Consider the following 23,063-nt stretch of genomic DNA (forward strand, 5'->3'; position numbering starts at 1 on the left):
TATTTCTTGGGTTTCTAATCTAAGATTGGAATCTTCGTGGTATAGGCTAGAATTATTGGCGGCCATTCCTGAGATCCAGAAATTCTAAACCTTGTCTGTGGTATTCCGAGTAGGATCTGGGAAGGGATGACTGTGACGAGCTTCAAACTCGCGATTGTGGGGCGTGTGACAGACGCAAAAGGATCAATGGATCCTATTCAGACATGATCGAGAACCGACAGCTGATTAGCCGATGTTGTGACAGAGCATCAGAACCATTTTCACTGAGAGGACGGGATGTAGCCATTGACAATGGTGATGCCCAACATAAAGCTTGCCATGGAAAGGAGTATGAATGATTGGAAGAAGGCAATAGGAAAGCAGAGGTTCAAGGGGAACAAAGCATCTTCATACGCTTATCTGAAATCCACCAATGAATTACATAAGTATCTCTATCTTTATTTTATGTTTATTTTCATTACCTTAAACTTCATAACCATTTGAATCCACCTGACTGAGATTTACAAGATGACCATAGCTTGCTTCAAGCCGACAATCTCCGTGGGATCGACCCTTACTCACGTAAGGTTTATTACTTGGACGACTCAGTGCACTTGCTGGTTAGTTGTGCGGAATTGTGACAAAGTGTGATTCACATTTGAGAGCTCCAATTCTATTGGCGCCATTATTGATGATCACAATTTCGTGCACCAATACGCTCTGGCGACATCCCCTCCGAGCCTGACACACCATCCAAGGCATCTGAGGAGGAGGCAGATGCGCCCGAGGCTGCACCCCATCCACAGCAGGAGGCAGCGCAAGCAGGCCCCCAGCAGGCAACATCACATCAGGAGGCTCCACCTCAGATTTAGGCTGTAGACCCCGAGATCCATATCCAGTCAGCACCTCCTCTGCAACAGGCTGATTATCAGACCACCACCACAGAGACCCCAGCTACCCACCATTCCAGTGGACTTTAACATAATCAAAACAACCCACACCTTGTATATATGGCATTACATGTTAGTTAGTTAACAACATTTCATCAAGGAGAAACACTAGAACTTTAAAGCCACCTTAAGTTTTACATTGAGAATAATGAGAATTTTTTACTAAACCTGCATGACATACATAACTGATAAATGATTTTTGAGCTAGAGAACACACAGCCTGTGAGTTTTAAGCTTAATTGTATGGTTACATTCAAACCATAATATTTTATTCCTGTCTGTTCCGCCCTTCTTGTTTATTCTGGTGTTCTTTACTTTGTTTTAATCTATATGTCCGATTATAGAATAGAAATACATACCAAGAGAGTGATTGAGGCCATTATTTGATTTTAGCTCACTTATCCCAAAATAGCCTACCCTTTACATCACCCTTGTTAGCCCCTTGAGCCTTTAAACCCCCTTTTATTCTATCAGCCACATTACTAGCCTTAAGCAGAAAGACAAAATAAAAATCCCAAGTTGAATCCTTGGTTAGCTTAAGATAGGAAGTATGTATGGTTTAAATGTGGGAAAACATATTGGGAACATGGATGATAAAAACAAAAGGTAGAAAAGTTGAAAAGAATAAAATAACTCAAATAAAAAGTTTTGGGAAGCATGCTCATGTAAAATCAAAATAATTGAATTACCATGTGCATTAAAAAAAAAGTGTTATGAATAAAGGGGATACAAAAAGAATTCCCCAATTATGAAATAAAGCAATGCACATGGGATAAAAATAAATATTGAGATATGAGCATGTAACATCAAAAGTGAGAAAATATGGAAAATAGGTAAAGAAGCTTTGATTTAGAAAGTATGTATGTTAGGTGAGATCTTAGTCTAATTAAGGATTCACTTATTAGCTCACTTAGCCTTATACATATACCCTTACCTTTACCTTGGCCCCATTACAACCTTACTTAAGACCTCATGATTTTTGGTATGACTATATTCTATGATTGTTGATTGGTTAGATGAAGAACAAAGTTATAGAAAGTAAGAATAAAAAGAAGAATAGAGTGATTAACCCAAGAAACACTGAGTGATTAGAGAGTAAACACAAAATCCAGTGAGGGTTCAATAGCTCATTAACATTTATCTCTGTTTAAATTATTAATTGTCCTGCAAGTTTTTAAAATGTTTTTCTCTCCCATCTCAATTGTAAAGGCACTTCATCACTATCTACGGCTTGGCTATATATATACATGACTCCTTGAGAATGTGAATTAATTTAACTACATGCAAGCTTTATATTCAAGTGAATAAAAATTAGAATTGCATAATGCATCATTCATCTAGGTAGTTGCATTTAGATTAGATTGCATTACATGACATTCCATCACTTTAACCTTACTTTTTACCTTGGATTTAGCATGAGGACATGCTATTGTTTAAGTGTGGGGAGGTTGATAAACCCATATTTTATGATATATTTTGTGCTTAATTTGAGTGATTTATCCATTCCTTCACCCACTTATTCATATTAATTGCATGGTTTTACTTCTCCTTCCTTATTATGTGATGTATGTGAAAAACACGTTTCCTATGCTTTAAAACTAATTATTTTAATTATCTTTAATTCCATTCGATGTTGTGACTAGTGTGTTGAGTAGTTTCAGATCTTCTAAGGCAGGAATGACTTAAAGGATGGAAAGGAAACATACAAAAATGGAAGGAAAGCACAAAACGGAGTTTTTAAAGAAACTGGCATCCACGCGATCGCATGGACGACGCGGACGCATGCCAAGCGCGAATCAATAGCGACGCGGCCGCATGACTGATGCGACTGCGCGCCTTAAGCAAAACACATATGACGCGGCCGCATGACTGACGCGACCGCGTGACAAGAAAAGCTCCAAATGACGCGAGCACGTGACCCACGCGGACGCGTGACAGAGGCCACGCACCAGAAATTGCAGAAAACGCTCCCAGCGAATTCTGAGGCCCTTTTTGGCCCAAATTCAAGTCCAGAAGGCATAGACCAGAGGTTATGAAGTGAGGGAATGCATCCATTCAGAGAGAGCTCGCCAATCTAGTTACTTTCCATGATTTAGATTTAGTTTTGAGAGAGGTTCTCTCCTCTCTCTCTCTTAGGATTTAGGACTTCTCTTAGTTTTAGGAGTGACTCTCAATCCTAGGTTTAATGTTCCTTTACTTTAAGCTTCCCTTTCACTTTTATTCATTCCATTACTTTAGTTGATTATTTACTTTTGCAAGTTAATTTATGAATTCTTCTATGTTCCAGATTATTTGAATTAATGTTATTTGAGGTATTTTAGTTTAATATTGCTCTCTATTATTTGTGTTACTGTTATTCCCAATTTGAAGATATTTTTATTCCAGTAGATTTATTTATTTTCCCCTTTTGGTCTTGGTTAAGAAATCAGTAACTCAGGAGTTATCTTAGCTCAACATAATTGATAACTGTTATCTTTGCTAGTTGAATTGACTTTTAATAATCCCAATCTTTTCTTAGGAAATAAATAGGATTCGAAGGTCAGACTAATTAGTCTCTTGACTTTCCTTCACTTTAGCAAAGGTTAACTAAGTGGAGTTAAGATTCAATCTTCTTTAAGTGCGGAGGGAGAGAACGGTGCAATTGCCCCAGACCAAGTCTCATCCCCCTACTCCAAAGGGCTTCACACTTTGGGAGTTCCTTCTACTTGACCAGCTTATTCGGATTTGAATTACCAGCCCCCTATAGGTATTGTCTTCCAATCAGTGGGTTCATGTCGCACAGAAAGCGAGACCTAAGAAGGAGGCTGTAGGAGAGAGAGAGTCCAGCATAACTGAAATCATCTAAGCTGATCTTTTTATTTTTATAGTTTTCTCTTTTCTCCTACCTTCCGAAGAATAACACATCTACATTAACACTCTCTAATTTTCTGAAAGGTAACTATCTCAATTTCATATATCATTAGCTATCAAGCCAAGAAGCAAGCCAAGCAAGGTATGAAATCGCTCGACGGGACTGACGGCGAGGAATTGAATTATTGAGAAGGATAACTAATTTGGACTTCCAATTTCTCATACCTTACCAAAAGTTTGTTTTACAGTATTTATTTATTTTAATTGCCATTTAAATTATTTGTCATACTTATTCCTCACTCTCAACCCCAATTTACAATCTCCATAGCCAATAATAAGAACATACTTCCCTGCAGTTCCTTGAGAAGATGACCCGAGGTTTGAATACTTCGGTTAACAATTTTAAAGGAGTTTGTTACTTGTGACAACCAAAACGTTTGTACGAAGGGATTTCTGTCGGTTTAGAGACTATATCTACAACGCGACTGTTTTTATGAAATTCTTTACTGGCAAAAAGGCCGACGTCAGTATCTCTAATTGCTAAGCCTCCATATTTTCTTGGAGTGACAACTTTGCTCCACTTGACCAAATTTACCCTTAATCTTTATTTAATAATGCTTCCTTAATATTTTTGCTTATGAAACTTATATTATTCACTTTAGAATAATTTATGCTTTATTGTGTAGTTTTTATAAAATATATCAATTTTTATTTATAGAAATATTTTTTACATACAAGTTATTTTTCGATATAAGTTTATAGAAATCTCTTTAATCTAATTCACTTCACGCGCCACTATCTAACCAAATTTTCAATCAACGGACGAATATATAACTGCCTTTTTTGAAAGGATTTCGTTTTCTTTTTTGAATTTTATCAGCGTTTTCGATCTACGTTCTCTTACATCTCTGCGTTTTTCTTCCTTCGTTCTTTGCGTTCTCTTGCTTTAGTTTTCATGATTTTTTTCGTTCTATACATTTTTGAAATCAAGCTCTGAAATTAGTTTTGAACAGTTATCTTTGTTGAAGATAATGAATTATTCAAGTTCAGATTGTCAATTGAACTAGAGCGAAGTAGATTATTGTTTTGAATCCAATGAAGTAGCTGAGGTGTGGTTCGATTCTAGTAGTTGATGATTCTGTAAGTGAATAATGTTTTTGTTTGTGAAAATTATTGTTCATCATTGATGGTTTAAATTGAATATGTTCCATTTCTCGTTTTGGTGTATATCTGAACTCTTTTCGGTGTATTATTGGTTCAGACTTTTAATTGAACGAGGGTGAATTGTATTATTATTTTGAATCAAATCAAGTAGTGAGGTGATTTGAATCTAGATAATGTAGTTTGTTAGTAGTTTATGATTCTGTAGTTGAATCATTTAGGATCTATTTGATGATGAGTTCTGAATCTGATTTTATTATTTTTTATGATGAACTTCAATGATGCTAGCTTTTAATATGGTGTATTGTGAACTATTTTTTATCTATTTTGCAGTTTCTATACGACGTTGATGAGCAGCTTGTTCCAAAGGTTGAGATGACTTTTAACACGCTTGAAAATGCTATAAAATTCTATAAAGATTATTCGAAAATTGTAGGTGTTTCTACAAGAATTCGGAGCACAAATAAGAAGAAAAATAAAATTAAAAACCAATTGATTATATGTAGTAGAGAGAGAAAATGAAAATCGAACATATCTCCAACTAAGAAGATAAATCCCTCAGTTGGATTAAATTGTCCTGCAAGAATTTATAAAAACATATTGAAGGACGTTAGTGTTTGGATCATTTCGAAGGTTATGTTTCATCATTCACATCGCTGTTGTCCAAATCAAGCAGAGATCTTAAACAACACAGGGAATTAAGCATGTCCGTACGACGTACAATAGAGAATAACGAGGAAGTTGGAATCAGACCAAGCAAAACATACCAATCATTTGTCGCAGCAGCGGGGTCATCGTGAATTAAGTTTTATTAAAAAAGATGTGAGAAATTACATCATAAGAGAAGTATAGAATGTTTCGGAACTAGAGGATGCAAAAGAATTTGGGAAATACTTATTAAGAATGAAAGTGAAGAATCAGAATTTTTTTTCGAGCTTGAATTTGAGGTTGATCAATCGATTAAGATTGCTTTTTGGGCCAACACAAGAAGCAGGGCTGCCTATGAGTATTTTGGAGATGTTATTTCATTCGATATTATTTACAATACAAACAGGTAATATGCTGTTCTGGTTTATATGTATTTGGTACCATTTTCGGTGTATAGAGATATTATTTTAGTGTATTAATGATTTTGTTTCTGTGTCGTTGTATTCAGGTATAATTTGGTTTTTGGTTCTTTTGTTGGGGTGAATCACCACGGTCAGTCAACACTATTGGGATGTGCTTTGATGAAAAATGAAGATACTTAATCATTCAAATGATTATGTGAATGTTAGTTTCATTGCATGGTAGGAAATGTTCCGAAAGGCATTCTTATCGATCAATGTGTATCGATCCAAAGGGCTATTGAGGCTTGTATGCCCACAATAATTCAATGGTGGTGTATTTGCCATATCATGAAGAAGATCCCAAGTAAATTAAATGGCTACAAACGACACAAAAAAAATGAACACGAGATGAGTCATGTTGTTCGAAACTCTCTTACAAAAGAATCATTTGATAGGAATTGGAATGATTTTCTGATGAAGTATGGTCTTGGGGACAACAAATGGCTTTCAGGTAATGTTTTTTTCAAGATTAACTGATGTTGTTAATTTTAGTATGTGTTTTTCTTGTGCTGTAGAGGTGTCAAATTGTATGTTTTTCGGTGTATTTTAGTTCTGATTAGGTGTTTATTTAGAGCTTTTCGAAGATCGTCATTTATGGATTCTAGTTTATCTCGATCACTACTTCTGGACCAGGATGAGAAGTACACAAAGGAGTAAAAGCATGCATGCTTTCTTAAACAAGTTTATTGCGCGCACCAGCTTACTTATCCAATTCGTCAAACAGTATGATAATTGCCTAGGAAGTAGAGAGCAAAGAGAAAGAGAATTGGATGCTGCAAATTTTCATACCGTCATACCGTGTGCAACAAAATCCTCAATAGAAGCTCAGTTTCAATATGTGTATACTCTTGAGAAGTTCAGAAAAGTCCAAGCACAATTCAGAGGAAAGGTGAATTGCATCACAATATCAACGCACTCCGCTCTAGGCTATACGGTATATGAAGTTGTAGAACAGGTTTCTAACTCAACATTTAACAAGTTTGCGGTTACATACGATAGGATATCAGCTGAAGTTAAATGTCAGTGCTTATTATTCGAGTCAAGAGGGATATTGTGCCGTCATTCTCTGAGCGTCCTAAGCTTTGAGCGAGTGAATAAAGTGTCACCAAGATATATATTAGAACGATGGAGCAAGAATGTAAAGAGGAGGCACATACATATCAAGAGCGGCCACGATGAGTTTTTGTTGGAGCCAATAAGCAAGAGATTTGACAATTTGGTGTTTCGGTCACAAAATATCTGTAAATTTGCATCAGAATTTGAGAAGTTGACTGCGATTCTGCACCGCGCTTACGATAATGTTATGGTTGAGATGCAAGAATACAAAGCCAAAAGAAAAAAAAATGTTCGTTATCTCACGAAGATGCTTCCTTCGAAGATATTAACGAGCTTCAAAGCCTCCACACGTGAGAACAAGAGGATGTCCTAAAAATAGACTGGGATCAAAGACCGAAAAATAGATTGCAAATGCTTCAAAGAAAAAGAAAGCGAAAGCTCTAAGTGAGGTAAAAGTGATGTTCTTTAAACAGGGGGAATTGAGTTTATTTTTGTTTGTTATTAGTTTTGCTAATATAAGATTTATTTTTTGCAGTTGAACCCTTTTTATGGTGGTTCACTACTGTAGTCAAATTCCAACCAATATCATGGACATGTTATGAATTATCAGTTCAGAGATTTAGTAGCATAGGATAGTTTTTCCGGTGTAGTGTGACACTATTTAACTGTATTGCAAAACAATTTCTATGTATTCTGCATGCTCTTCTTTTTGATATTTTCTTATTTTGTTCCATTTTCTCATATTGTTGTTTGTTTCAAAATTAGTGTCTTCAACTATCTGAAGGGATCTGTTTTTTTAAATATACAATACATAGACAATTCAATATTTAAGGAGAGTAACGATTCAAATTACAGAATTCTCATATCTTCTGGTTATAATTTATAGAAAAATATGTATGCACGTTTTTTGATGTATTTCAAATAGTTTTTGGTGTATTCGTAAAGGAATTTGGTGTATTAGACAATTTAATCTTGTTTTCCTGGATTTTTTTGAACCTGGATTCATTCAGATTAACAGCATTTCAATACAGCATAGACAGTTTCATAGAAGTTTATTTTTGCAAAGAATATTTATAAAAAGCTTGGATTAAATATTCACAAAGATAGAAAATATGTTCTTAAACAGACAATTTAGTACACAATTTTTAACAGTCTACAACATTCAAACTATTCACTGTCGATATCTTCTGAACGCAATTCACAATAAGTCCTCAATAATGCCACAGATGGCTTGGACAATCTTATGGCTTCACAATCTTGAATGGCTTTATCTCTGAGTCAATTGATTTCATCAAATAGAATCAGTAACGCATATTCAACTCCTAAATGATCCACTTCTTCTTACAGTTTAAAAAATTTTATTTTATTAAACTCTGTTAATTTAGTAATATAGAGTTATCTATTTTTAAAGATAGTTACCTGTGTCCAATTCTCCAATTCATATTTGTCCTTTTTGATGTTTTTTGGTTCAATTATCTCGAACCATTTCATCACATAAATGGCATAATTAAAGCTAAAAACAAAAATATATTAGCAAAATAAATTATAACAGTAAAAGAAAAAACACAAAATATCTCAGATAGAAAGATTTATACTGGGTATGTTGCCCAGCGATGTTAACATATGGTGCTTCAATTTCGTCATCCTTGTCTGTTAGAGGTTGTCCTCCAGCAAATTCCCTCATTCTTGAAATCATGTAGCCCTAAAATCCAAAAAAGCAAAATATAAGAAAGACTATATTTAATACCAAATTACACTAAAATGAACCAATAATCCATCTTATTTCAAATAGAACTACACCGAACTTTTATATTGCTTATAATAGACAGAAACCAAGGAATTTATAGAGAAAACAGAAGCAACTTACAACAAATTTATTAAGTGTTGTTCTTTCTTTCTAAGGAGATTTTTTGTGAAATGGGTCAAGGACATTAATTTCTTCTTTTTAACAGCCAGCATCTGTATCCACCAATGTTTTCCGTAACAAACTGGGACAAATATCTGAAGTTTGGCCAAAGAGAATAATTTTTTGGTTTAATTGGCACCTAATGAAAGAATTGTTTAAGAAGCTTTATAAACGAAAACTTACAAATATATGGCATGCCAACTTTTTCTTGTCTAAATATGGGATGAAGTCCTTATAGTCTTGAATATCGAAGGGCTTGTTAGTTCTTGGTTGTTTGAACTTGTCCTGATGATTCCTCAAAGCCAAATTCTATAGAATTTGTATAACACCGAAAGAAACAGTTATAACAAACAATACATTTTAAAAATATACCGAAATTTGAATTTACTACACCTTACCACAATATCAGGGAGTGAGACAATATATTTGTTCTTCAAATCTTTCATTTTTTTTTTGTTCAGAAAAAGACACATTGCAGAGACAACCTAGGAAAACAAAAAACCTAAAGTTATTACATATATGGCACAATAACTCATAAGAAAATAATTAATGTTATTCTAAGATTACCAGATTTTTGACATATGTATTGGCTTTTAAAGATGCAAAGTGCCCTCTTGTTATTTTCAGCAGATATTTATGGTTTAGGGTGAATATTGTGCCCTCTTGTTACTGGGGCTTGTTAGTTCTTGTATCGTCATAGGTCTTGACAGTTGTGGCCCAGAGAAAGCATTTTTCCTTAAAGTTGCAGTTATTTCGCTCCGCCTCACAGGAGTTTTGAACTTGTTAACAAAGCTCATGGTAGGATGCACCTTTTGGCATGGAAAACTTTTATTCTCAGTAAAATTTAATGCCGCTGCAACCCCAGTATTTACAACCTGCTCCACTAACTCTTCTAATTCTTCAACGAATATCGGGCTCTCTTGATATTTTTCCTTTTCAACTACTGGTTGACCCTCCTGAGTAAGTGTATCTTCTTGACTCAATTCAGAAAAGCTAAGGCTGAATGACGGTGCATGAATGTCATGCTTTAGAAATGATGCTGCCTTGGTAACCATCATTAATCCAACATTGGCTTGAGATGGTGGTTGACTGCCTGGTGACATATAAAATAGTATAAGAATAGACAGAAAATATTGAAAGAGAATTATATTATGTAGAACTTATATTAGGAGCTACTGGCTTTGTTGGTGTGTTTTCAGCAGGGTCATGGGGTTGTGGAGTACTGCAGGATTATAGAAAAGGAATTAAATTAAAAAAAGTAATTGCACCTTAATTCACATGAAATTCACCAAAATAAGAACCAAATACACTGGTATTTAAAAAGACATGTAACTTATTATTCCTTACGCATTAATAGTTTCTTCTGTATATTCCTCGCCGGGAGACTTTGCAGCAGTTGGTTGATGGGGCTTGACGAGGCTGTTGTTTCTGATGGAGGTGCACATATTTGAAGTAGAAGTCTAATGAAAACAAAAATAAAAAGTTAATATTGAGTAAACATTCAGGTGGAAATGATTAACTCAAAGCATAGAAGATTGAAAGTAAGTTGGAAAACTCACATGTCGAGTGGTTCTGATTCAGAATGAGTCTCTTTCTAAAGAACAATCATTTTTTTCTTGAGAATCACTACCTATTATTGCTTCTAGAACAAGAGCTGCTTCATTTAATGATTCATCTTGTTCCTTCAACATGAAATACACCGAAACCAATACACCTCAAAGATTCAATATAAACACAACTTCTGTTTTATGAGAACTTACATAGTTGCAGCTTTTTCTTTTTTTTTTTTTGCCATTTTTTTCTTGAGTAAAATCTTAAAGGAATTTTTTCTAAAGAATATATATATGAAATCAAAACTAGAATATGGTAGCAGAAGAATTAAACAAATGATAAGAGAAATAGAGAATACATGTTATCACTCAATTGATTTACACTATTGTGAAGGCTTGTCTGTGTTTGGAACACATCATCATGTTCACTTGCCAAATTTGCAGATGGTATTCTATGGACAAAATAAAAATTATTCAGTAAAACTAGAGTAATTAATTACATCAAGTTTTAGAAAATTTTAGCAAAGAAAGGATTTTACATATTGAATCTTACGTGTCTGAAGGATCATAGTGAGCTTCGGTGGAGTGAAGCCCAGTTTTTGGAAGATCAGTGAATTTTTCTTGCATCTTGAAAAAAGCAAACAATCATCAGGCAACAAAAACACAGTAAAATTTTCCAAATACACCAAAAATTGACAAGCATAGCATTACAATGATGGGTTTTCAATCATACTCATTATCAGAATCAGTTTCTTCGTGGGAGGATGAGTCCTCAACCACCTGTTTCCTTTTTCTAGATTCAGTTTTGGAAAAGCAAGCAATCATCAGGCAACAAAATATATAATAAAATTGCCAAAATACACCAAAAATTGACAAGCATAGCATTAGAATGATAGATTCTCAATCGTACTCATTATCAAAATCAGTTTCTTTGTGGGAGGATGAGCCCTCAACCACCTATTTCTTTTTTTGGATTTAGTTCTGGAAAAGCAAACAATCCTCAAGCAAATCAACATAATAAAATTCACTAAATAAAGGAACACCTACTTTTTTGCAGGTTTTTTTTTCTTCAATTTTCTTTCTCTTATTTTCTCGCTTTCTTCACTTCTAATAATACGTGCAAAAAATTTTGTTAATAAAGAAAATTTTGATAAAAAAAAATAAAGATAGCAATACAATGAAAATTTTGGAATCTTACTCATTCTCAAATTCAGTTTCTTTTTCGGAAGATTCGGTTTCTTTTTCCTAAGATGAATCCTCAATAATCTGTTTTCTTTTTTTGGATTGCATCCTGAAAAAGCAAAAAATTATCAGGCAAATAAACATAATAAAATTGGTCAAAATAATACTTACTTTTTTGCAGGCTTGTGAATTTTTTTCTTCAATCTTTGTTTTCTTATTTTCTCACTTTCTTCGCTTCTGACAATACATTAAAAAAATTTGGTTAATAAATAAAATTTTGACGAAAAACCAAGACATAGTTTCTGAATCTTACACATTATCAGATTCACTTTTTTTTTCAGAAGATGAATCCTCATAAATGTGCTTTCTTTTCTTGGACTCCATCTTGGAAAATGAGTCAATCATCAAGCAAAAATACAAAATAAAACGGTAAAAAATACACTGAAAAAGACTACTTTTTCTTTGCTGCTCTTATAGGTTGTTTTCTTGTTTTTTGTGTGTCCTCCAAGTCATTTTTAAAATTATACTCGAATTCAGCAACAATCATACTCTTCTTTTTCTTCTTTTCTACCTTCTTTCTCTGTTTTAGTTGTTTTCTGACCTATGCTCTTTTCACAATTTCCTAAAACAGAAAAAACATGTATTTACACAATATATCTATAAGAAATACACTGAAATTGAAGAAGGAATTCTCTTCAGTTACCATGTCTTACTTGATCTCAGCTTGTATTCTTCTAACCAGTAATTGCCTAGTCTGATGTTGGACCCATGGTGGTCAAAAAATTGCATCTGCCGATTTATTTGTATGTTGATTCGTAAAAATATATAATCATTAGAGCAAACAAGCAGCCATTAACAACATATTTCTTTTCGACTATGTGCTGTTTGATGCCCTTTATGAGGAAGTTCAGCACATGACCATCCCAATTGTGTTCAAGTATTGCACCCAAGTCAATAATCGGCGGCAAGTGAACTAGAGAAACTTTGTTTACCATTGTCGGCAACAAGAAAGACATCTGAATGTAGAGGATGAATAACCTCTTGAATCTTAGCCGATTTCCTTCCCATCAACACTCATCTCCATCATAGGTGTTGATAATTGGGACAAAGTCTTGCCTTGGAAGCTTCTAAAAACTTTCTTGAAAGTTAATTTTTTTCTGGATAGAGTGGACTTGAAAAAGCAGCAAAAAATATCTCAAAAACACAGAAATAAGTTGAAAATACACTGATAATTGATTTTCACAATTTATTACAAAATTGTTTTTTACCTGATACAGTCAAGCCTAGTGCAGCTGTTATATTTTCTAGGGTGAAGTTGATTATACCATACCGCGTGTCTACTTTGTTATGAGACAGATCAAAAGAATATGCCAACTCTTACAAAAGCTTATGTTGCACATTCATCGGATGGATATGCATTAAACCACTAAATCCCAGTTTTCGAACAATGGCTTTCTTCTCATCGCGCATGTTCTGGAAGTTTTGTGAATTAATCTGGTCGAGCATCTCAAATCATGATTTTTCTGTAAATAAATCAGAATCATGTAAATAAACAACATTTATTCAAAATAAATTGAGTTGTTCAAACATATATATGCTTACATTATATTTTAGTGCTTTATTTTTTTCCATTTCTTTTGTAAGGAATAAAAAGAAGGTTAATAGGTGACAAGAGCAGCAGGTGCACCTCAATTCACACGAAATACACCAAAAAATCTTCCAAATACACCAAAATTACATCATACAATATGAGTTCAAAATAACATGCAATTCAATGAAACAATGCATAAAATAGACAAAAACCATTGCTAATCACTCAAATATGTATAAAAATAACATCAGAAGCAGAATAACAATATTCTTTTCTCTAGTTACAACATAAAATGGACAACAGATATAGTATATCTCAATTCACACGAAATACAACAAAAAAAATTTCCAAATACACCAAAACAGCAACAAAATACACCAAAAGCATTTTCAACAAGTTCTGAGACCAACGTAGTTCGAAATATGCAAACACTCAAACATGCACAAAAATAAATTCAAATGCTTCAAACACATGCAGATATTGGTTAAACTATACGACAAAAACTACGTAATATTTTTATGCCGATCTAACATAACAGTTACACCGACCTAACAATTTTACTTTGAAATGAAGCGTATAATCAAAACAGTAATCATTGAAAGGTAAGAACACGATATGATTGTACTAAATAAAGAGACTTATGAGTATGTAGGGTTTTGGAATCAGAATGAGAGAGAGAAAGTGAGAGAATGCAAGATTAGTGAACATTACCTTCAATAATCTTTCGTGTTTTCTTTCTGTCTTTGTTGCTAAAGATTTTGAATACAGCTTTGAAACTTCCTTGACTTTTTCGCGATGATTTTGAGAGATTTTTGAGAGATTTTGATCTTTGTTTGAATTTTGAGCGTTGTGATTTTGCTTGAGGGAGAAGAACCACATGTCATAATGGTTTTTACGTTATTCAAGAGATGGGGAAGCGCGTGTTTACACGCCATCGAAATTGAGGATTGTTTTTATTGGGATTGAGCCAACTTGTATACCAAAAAAACTTGTATGTATAGCAGGTCTGTATTTTATAAATCGTCATATCTCTCGTTAACAAAATATGCTAAAAAAAGTTAAGCTGTCTTCAATTACGTGATTAAATTTTGGCTCCGCTTTCAATTAAGTTGATTGACTCTGATCACTTCAACCTTTTGGTCAAATCGGTTAACTTTTGCTGGGTTAAAAATAATTTTAGAGTAATTATCCAAATTAATATCCAACGATTTTAAAAGCAGATATTTTAATCTAAAAAAAATCAATACATAGATTAATTTTCAAGATTTTATTCCGACAGATAAAATAGTTATCAGTTTATTTTTTGGCAGAGTAATTATCCAAATTAGTCCCAAAAGATTTTAAAAGTGGACATTTTAGTCCCCAAGAAAAATTAATACACAGATTAATCCCCAACATTTTTTTCTGTCAGACATAACAGTTTCCGATCCATTTTACTTTTACTATATGTCAACCTTTATTATTATTAACTTAGCTTTGTGCATGTAGACGATGACACTAGCATATTAATACACTATTTTCGTTAGAAACAAGTAAAGTGAATAATGATGCTTTGAAATCCAAATTAAAACATTTTCTTTTAATAAAACATGTCTTTATTATTATTATTATTATTATTATTATTATTATTATTATTATTAAGTGAATATATATATGATTTTTTATTTAAATAAATTAAAAAATATTTTATTTACTGAAATAAATAACTTTAAAAATTATTACAAAAATACGTAGCACTACTTATCTCGTTTGCAGTGCAAACGAGATAAGACAGTGCGCATGACAATTGACACGTGTATATCTCGTTTATAGTGTAAACGAGATACGTGCAATCTTATCTCGTTTACATTGTAAAGAGATACATGTTAAATTATAACGTTTATAGTGTAAACGAGATATACTATGACAAATTTTCAACAACTATAAAAGGATGTGCAACCTTTGGCATTCTCCACATACATTTCATATATTCTTCTCCTCGGTTTTTCTTCCAAATAATAGGCAAAAATGTCCAGTAGTAGTAGATATGCAGTTGTCTATGTGTATCCCAATTGTCGTATGAAGAACAGTGACAATGGAGTGATATTTGAGTGTGATAATCTGTTACTATTGCGCACTCGGCGCGTAAGTTCATTGTTCAAGTTGAAGAGTCTGATATTGAGCAATCTTGGTGGTTTAGAGAGAAAAGAGATCGGAAGGATGGTGTATAGGTTGCTAGCACCGTTGGGTAATGGAGTTTTTCGGTTTCGCCTGTTTCGGCTCCAGGGCGACGAGCATGTGCGACTCATGTTTGACATCCATGGGAGAATCATGGCGAAACAATCGATGGAGCTTTCCGCCGAGGTTGGTGATGTTGATGGCAGTGGATTCGTCCACTCGAGTTTTGTGCAGGATGACCTACCTCTAGCACAACCACCGATTTATGTTGCTAGTCCAGTGGAAGACATGGATGTGGGTGATGAAGACATCGACAAAGAGTATGTGGCAGATAGCAACGATAATGATTCCTCTTAAGATGATGATGATGAAGAGTTTATACTGGAGATGCCAGTCGAGGCAGTGGTGCGCTATGTTTTGCCTCTCCCCCACCCGATTCCGACGCTATCAGATGTACCAAGTCACTATCATGCATTAGATCTAGATGCGATGCATGAGAAATCTCCATTTTTCAACACTGGAGAAGACGATCACAACCTAGACGATGGGGTAGAGTTTCGGATCAGCCACAGAGTCAAAAGTAGAGATGCAGTAATGCAGGGTGTGAAGAACTACAGCATTCGTGTTGAGTATCGAGTTTTCAAATCAAACCAATTAAAGTACCATGTGCATTGCTGCCAATCTGCAACTGGATGTCCCTGGAATCTCCGTGTAGCCCTTCAACAGAGCCTCAGATGCTGGTGAAGTCAAGTTTAATTGTAGTGTAGTTTCCAACAATGAATGTTTTATTTTGTTAGAGAGGTTCAGAGGGTTGGTGGAGCGCATACGTGTTTAGCACCCACCATGTCCCAAGACCATTTATAGTTGGACAACGACCTTATTTGCAAGACCATCATGCAGGGTGCAGTTCGACAAAGCTATCACTTCAAACCCTCGTATAGAAAGGTTTGGATGGCGAAGCAAAAGGCAATTGCACAGATATACGGGGACTGGGAGGACTCATACAACAAGGTGCCGAAGCTACTACAAGCACTGTAGAGTTGTTGTCCCGGAACGATATGTAAGCTCAGGGCCTTACTTTACTATGATGGGCACCTTATGTTCCGCAACTGTAGCATGTTCGACAAAGTATTCTGGGCGTTCCCATCCTGTGTTTAGGCTTTTAAGCATTGCAAGCCATTTGTTTCTGTCGATAGCAAGCATTTATATGGTAGATATGATGGTGTGTTGCTTATTGCAGTGGCACAAGACGACAACAGCAATATCCTTTCTATTGCTTTTGCAATTGTAGAGTCCAAGAGTACGGAGTCATGGTCCTTCTTCCTGACTAATCTAATATGGCATGTCACTCCACAAAATGGCCTGTTGATTATTTCCGATAGGTTCCAGGTGATCAAGGTTGCACTGAGGGCCGATGAAAGTGGGTGGCAACCTCCTAGGGCGTTCCATGCTTATTGTGTTAGACACATGGCCGCAAACTTCATGTCTCGTTTCAAGTCCGCCGAGGACAAGCGATACCTCATAAACGCTACTTACAGTCCAAGAAAAGTTGGGTACGAGTGGTACATGGATACCTTGAGAGGTTTGTCGCGAGAGATGGCAGACTGGGCTAGTAGATTCAACAAAGAAATATAGCTACAACACTATGACGGCGGTCACCAGTTTGGTCATATGGCAACAGATCTCTCAGAGTGCATCAATGCAGCACTGAAAGGTACACGATACTTGCTAATTTCTGCCATCGTGCACATCACGTATGAGAGACTGCAGAAGTTGTTCATCACGAAGGGTAGGGAGGCACAGGCATAGTTGGCGGCTGGAAATCGCTTCTTCCAAAGACTGATGTCAGCTGTTGAAAAGAACAAAGAGGGAATCCCAAAGATACGTGTTACCCATTGTGACAGACGAGCTTCAGTGTTTGTCGTTGAGGAGTTAGAGCCGTTCGAGGTTAGTTGCAAGGTTCATTCCATGTTTGGCTAACGACGGGTACGTGTGACAGCGGACTTTTCCAATCTCTCCACTACCCATGCCGATATGCATTTGCCACTTGTGTCGCCGCAAGCATCGAATGGGATCCATATATTCATCCGGTGTACATGCAAAAGGCTGTGTTCAAGGTAAATGGGATGGAGTTTTCACATATATCTGACGAGGCGCTTTGGCCAGAGTGGTGTGGGACTCTGCTTCGTCCTAACCCACTCATGCGCAGAAAGGCTACCGAAACACCTGTCTCTACTGAGTTCCGAAATGACATGGATGAGGTCGAGCGCCAGGAGAAGAGGTATGGTCTATGCAGCGCTCTACGAATACCGTGATTTGGGAGTTATCAAAGACGATGTTTTTGAGAGGCACCGTGTCACCGAATCCAGCCTCCCTCAAATACGGGACGATGGCATCTGATGGAGGAAGTGTGTGACTCACTCGACGAGGCAGAAGTAGGCGAGGCCTCTGACAAAAAATAAGTAATCACAATTAGAAAAAATTTGTATACGTGCATCGACATAACAAACCGAGTTAACTATTATATACATTTATTTAACAGAAATTTACATGTATGTACTAACTGAATTTATGTCAATAAAACTTTTTACGTTAATTTTTACTTAGTTAATTAATAAAAATGTCCTCAATTCTTTACTTAAAATAAAAACATTCACTAAAGTAATTAATAATCTAATTATCAAACTTTTACTTAATAATTTAATTTAGATAAATATAAAATTACATAATTGTTCACTTAACTTAAAAAATAACTTTTATTTGGATAGTTAATAACTAAATTAATAAATTAAGAAACATGTAATCAATAAACTAAGATCAATAGTTGGAAAATATCTACCCAAGTATTTAATATTTAAATTAATAATTATATAATTAGAAACTAAATTACAAAAAAACGAGAACCACATTCTTAGAATTATACCCTATCAGTGATCTGTTGCTAACGATACAAATTGTATTATAATTCTTGGCAAATATCCTAACCATGACTATACATATATAGGATAACATAAATGTCAAGATAACAAAACTAACCGCGAAGTCGGCTGTCCCGACGTAGTGCCATGTCGCGTTCAGTTTATTGAGATTCGGATCACGTGCATCTGCGCGCGCTATCTTCGTTTTACTCAATAATATGGTCAGAAAGGGATAAAAGAGAGGATAAAGTGGTGAAAAAGTTAGAAATGGAGCCCAGAACCTTGTTATAAATGATATCTATATATAGGCATTACCCAGTCTTATCTCGTTTATAGTGTAAATGAGGTAAGCTTGCACATATCTCGTTTACACTGTAAACGAGATATATAAATGTCATGCGCACTGTCTTATCTCGTTTACACTGTACGAGATAAGTAATCCTACGTATTTTCATAATATAATAATAATAATACTAATAATAATAATTTCATTTTACTTTTTTTTTACGGAGGACTGTTATGTCTAACAAAAAAAATGTTAGAGATTGATTTGTGTATTAATTTTTTTGGGACTAAAATGTCTACTTTTAAAATTCTTAGGGACTGATCTGGGTAATTACTCTCCTAAAAAATGAATTGGAGACTGATTTGTCTGCTGGAGTAAAATCTTGGAGATGTTTGTGTGTATTAATCTTTTTTTTGGAAAATGTCCGCTTTTAAAATTCTTAGGATTGATTTAGGTAATTACTCATCATTTTAACAAAATTTTAGCATAATTTTAATTAACAAATTTTTTCAATGATTAACAATGATTCTCAAGGTTGAATGCTTTCAGCACAATTTTTTTTTAGCACAAAAAAGACAACAAAATAGAGTACATCACAGTAATAGTGAGCAGAGTTATTTGTTCAACAAATCAATCTGAGTAGTCATAGCTGTAACCATAGCAGAATCCTAAACCTAAGAACTAAGAACGAAAAAACCAATTTGAGTAGCACTCACAGAATCCTAAACCTTCGTTCTCATTTTTGAACAGAGCATAAAAAAATGAACAGACACTAGCATTGAGCACTGACCTTCGATTTGAGCAGTTGAGCGCGACGACGAGCAGATGATTGCAAGCAGATGACGACCACACGATAGGTGAATGAGGAGAGGCGTTGGAGAGTTGAAACACGAGACCAAATGACGACGGAAGCTCCTGAGCGCGACGGACGTCGGTGGAATCGACTGAGCAGATGAAGACAATGGACACCAAGCTGATCTCGAGGAAGAAGTTGCGATCAGTGAGAGCGAACAGGGGTCAGAGACTTGGAGCATGCCAACAGGACGAAGAAAGAAGCTTAACGAACCGCAACAGTGTCCCATGCCTTGCGGCAGCGGTAGAGGTTAGATTGCTAGGGGTTTTTTGGTTGAGGGCAGTGCAAGCTTCTGAATTCTGAAGGAAAGAAAAGGAGAAAGGGGCTGGCCGGCTTGGTCACTGGGAGAACAAGGAAGGAATCTGATTGCTTTCCTTTTTTAAACGAAACATAAAACGGCATTGTTTCATGTAAATTGGACGGGTCCCGATTTGGCCCGACCGGATAGGTTTTTGACCGGTTTAACAGTACTCACATGGTTTTTGCAAGTATCCATTTCCATATTTACGCACTTTTTTCTCCACCACAAAGTAGCATTATCAGAAAGTTAGAGAGCTGTAGTGCATACCTTTATTGCTTCTTGGACCACCCCTTGGCCTTCGAAGTACCTCTCCACTTGCCATAGGAAGTTCTCCACCTCTCGAGCGTCCCTCACACCCTTTAACTCCTTTGGCTTAGGGAGATCAATCTTTGTCGTCTCCCTTATAATGGTTGGTTGAGATTTTGCCTTTTCGAACCAAACTCGAACTTCCTCAAATACTTTCAAGGAATTCTCAGGCTTCTCTTTGATTTGGAGGATGCTTTCTTTGAAAGCATCTAGTTCTCCCAACACGTGAACCTCGAGGGTCTCCTTGTCATTTTCTATCCTTTGGAAGCGCTCATCCATAGAGGATAGAACATTCTCCAACATAGAAACTCTCTCTTCTAAGAAGATAGAGTTCTTATTTCTAGGCTCACTTGAAGAGCGCACCTTCTTGTTTCCCCATTGAGAAGGAATAGTATCCCTTCCTCTTTGAGACTCAAAATGCTCCATGGTTACTCTAGAAACCATACCCACAAATCACTTGTGCTCCCTCTCGAACCTTAGCTCTGATACCAAATTGTCACGGCCTTAGACACACTCTAATACTACCGTGCCGGCACTCGGACTTACTCAACCTCTTGAGTTAAGACCAAGTCAGCCTAACCCTCAATATTTAGCAAGAAAACTAAGAATACAAGAAAACACAAGAGAAAAGAAGCTTTGGTGGAGAGAACACTTTATTACTCAAATATTTGTTACAAATTACTTACACATGACTCACAAATACAAACTCTAACTCTCAACCCTATATATAACCATCCACCTCCTCAATGGATGGTTAGGAGTAAATCTAATCAACAGTCTAAATTAATCATCTAGAACCTTCATTACAAGTATCCATCATACCACAACTTTCTAAATACTTCTAGATTATTCCATACTATTCTTCATAATTCTATATACATCTACACTCTTTTAGAATACTCTATGACCTTCTAGAGTCTTCTAGAACCTTCTAGGATATTTCGGGACCTTCTAGGACATTCTAAAACGTTCCGAAACCATCTAGAGTATTCTCAAACACTCCAAAAAACTATACAAACACGGTTAAATTTAACTTTCTAAAATTTACCGTGACAAAAAGCTTCTTATTCACAGTCGGACTGGTTCGACCGGCCAATTTGATCCAGTTTTTAGAACCATGTTATATATAACCAACCCTTCATCCTTCCCTCAAACCATAGATTTCACATCTTCTTAGGCTAACTAGATAGCAAACTAATAATTTGAGCTAACTTCATTCATTTTTTAAGGATATTTGAAACCATGGTTGTTGGTCAGCTTCACTGCTTTAATGAGGAGAAGAGATCACAGAGTGATGGCAACTCAACTCCATTTTTCGGTTTCAAATACGTTTTCCTATTTTGTACAGTTTACAACATAATCAATGAGTTTATCTCAGCTCTCTGGTTTTTTCTTTTGCCTCAAATTCATTATGGTAACTCAAATACATGTTTCGATGAGAAGTTGAGTTCTGGACCTGAGATTTGTCACAATGAGCCAAGTGGCTTCATAGATTTTGGGAAGCTTGAGAGGGATCATGTGAAAATGGTGATGGCAAAAAGAGACTTTCTTGCAGCTCGGAAAGTGAGGAACTTCAAGAACAGTTTGGTTCCAAGAAACTTTCTGCATGTTTGAGGAACAGGAGCCAAGCCTTGAGGAGCTGAAGGATGCTTTCGATGTCTTTCATGAGAACAAAGACGGCTTTATCGATGCAAGCGAGTTGCAGAGAGTTCTCAGAATCTTGAGATGGAAGGAAGCAAGAGAACATGAGAACTGTTAAAAGATGATTAGGAAGTATGATGTGAATCAAGATGGAAGAATAGATTTCAATGAATTTGTAAAAATAATGGAAAACTGCTTTTGCTGATTTATTTGTTCTTGTTTTAACTTTTAAGTATTTGGTAATTCACGTAAAGAAATGAAATGCAAACTAATATTACATGGATGTCCTAAAACCAAATACCTTACTCTATGTCCAAATTTAGAGTCTACAATAGAATAGGTGGGAGATGCAAATTGAATGACCAAGCTTCTTCGATTTAGTGGTTTCGATGTCCCTAATAAATCAAATTTAATGGATTTAATTTACAATGGTAATTTGGATCTAATAGATTCAATCTATACTCCTAACATCCTCTGTAATTCGATTAGTGAGATCATTCGACACCCTTCTTTATACTCGTTGTAGCAAGTATAATATTGACAGTTTGGGATATTAATGTTATATTTTTATTTTTTATTTTTTGAGTTTAATTAAAAAATTAGGAAGTTTTTTTTTTTTTGAGTTCAATTAAAAAATTAATAATTTTTAGTAAATATTAATTAATTTTTAATTATATTATTATTATAAAATTTAAATATTAAATTTTAAATTTTGATTTTTAATTTAAATTCTGAATTTTAATTTAAACTCTAAATTCAATCTCTAAAATTAGAGGATTAAAAAGTAATTTTACAATCTAAATTTTTATTTTTTTAATCGGTATTTTTATATATCAACCCAATTCTTTTAGTCTAATAATTCAATAATACATTTTAAGTCCACATTTTTAAATATTGTTAGCTAATTAATGACAAAAAATAATAAATTTTACTTGCTAGCTAATTAATGTAAATTAATGTAATTCAATTTATTAGGGATATCAAAACCACTGAATTAAAAATTGTTAATTCGATTTGCCTTGGACAACTTCGAGTAGTACTATGGGTTGTATCTCCCCACCTAATAAATCGAAGCTACTTCATTCGACTACACATCATAGTAAATCGAATCTATTCTATTTAATTTACTACGTTGTAGGGTAAATCGACTTTATTTTATTCCATTTACATGGAATGACTCTAAATTGAACTTAATAGTTTCGATTTACATAAAATAGACTCTAAATTCTGACATACATGTAAGGTATTTAATTTTAGGGCATCCATC

At 34.9% G+C, this 23,063-nt stretch overlaps 1 protein-coding gene and 1 pseudogene across 1 annotated transcript in view; both read left to right on the plus strand.

The window, feature by feature from the left end:
• Positions 1 to 7,478, plus strand: part of LOC107626932 (protein FAR1-RELATED SEQUENCE 6-like) — a 24,794-nt gene extending 17,316 nt beyond the window's left edge. Inside the window, exons 2-6 of the mRNA XM_016329818.1 lie at positions 5,274 to 5,372; positions 5,843 to 5,994; positions 6,097 to 6,113; positions 6,234 to 6,500; positions 6,790 to 7,478. Coding sequence (XP_016185304.1) covers positions 5,274 to 5,372; positions 5,843 to 5,994; positions 6,097 to 6,113; positions 6,234 to 6,500; positions 6,790 to 7,478 — 1,224 coding nt within the window. The remainder of the gene's footprint in view (positions 1 to 5,273; positions 5,373 to 5,842; positions 5,995 to 6,096; positions 6,114 to 6,233; positions 6,501 to 6,789) is intronic.
• On the plus strand, positions 20,965 to 22,001 carry LOC107626931 (annotated as a pseudogene).

Source organism: Arachis ipaensis, chromosome B02 (genome assembly GCF_000816755.2).
Source record: "Arachis ipaensis cultivar K30076 chromosome B02, Araip1.1, whole genome shotgun sequence".
Lineage (NCBI taxonomy): Eukaryota > Viridiplantae > Streptophyta > Magnoliopsida > Fabales > Fabaceae > Arachis > Arachis ipaensis.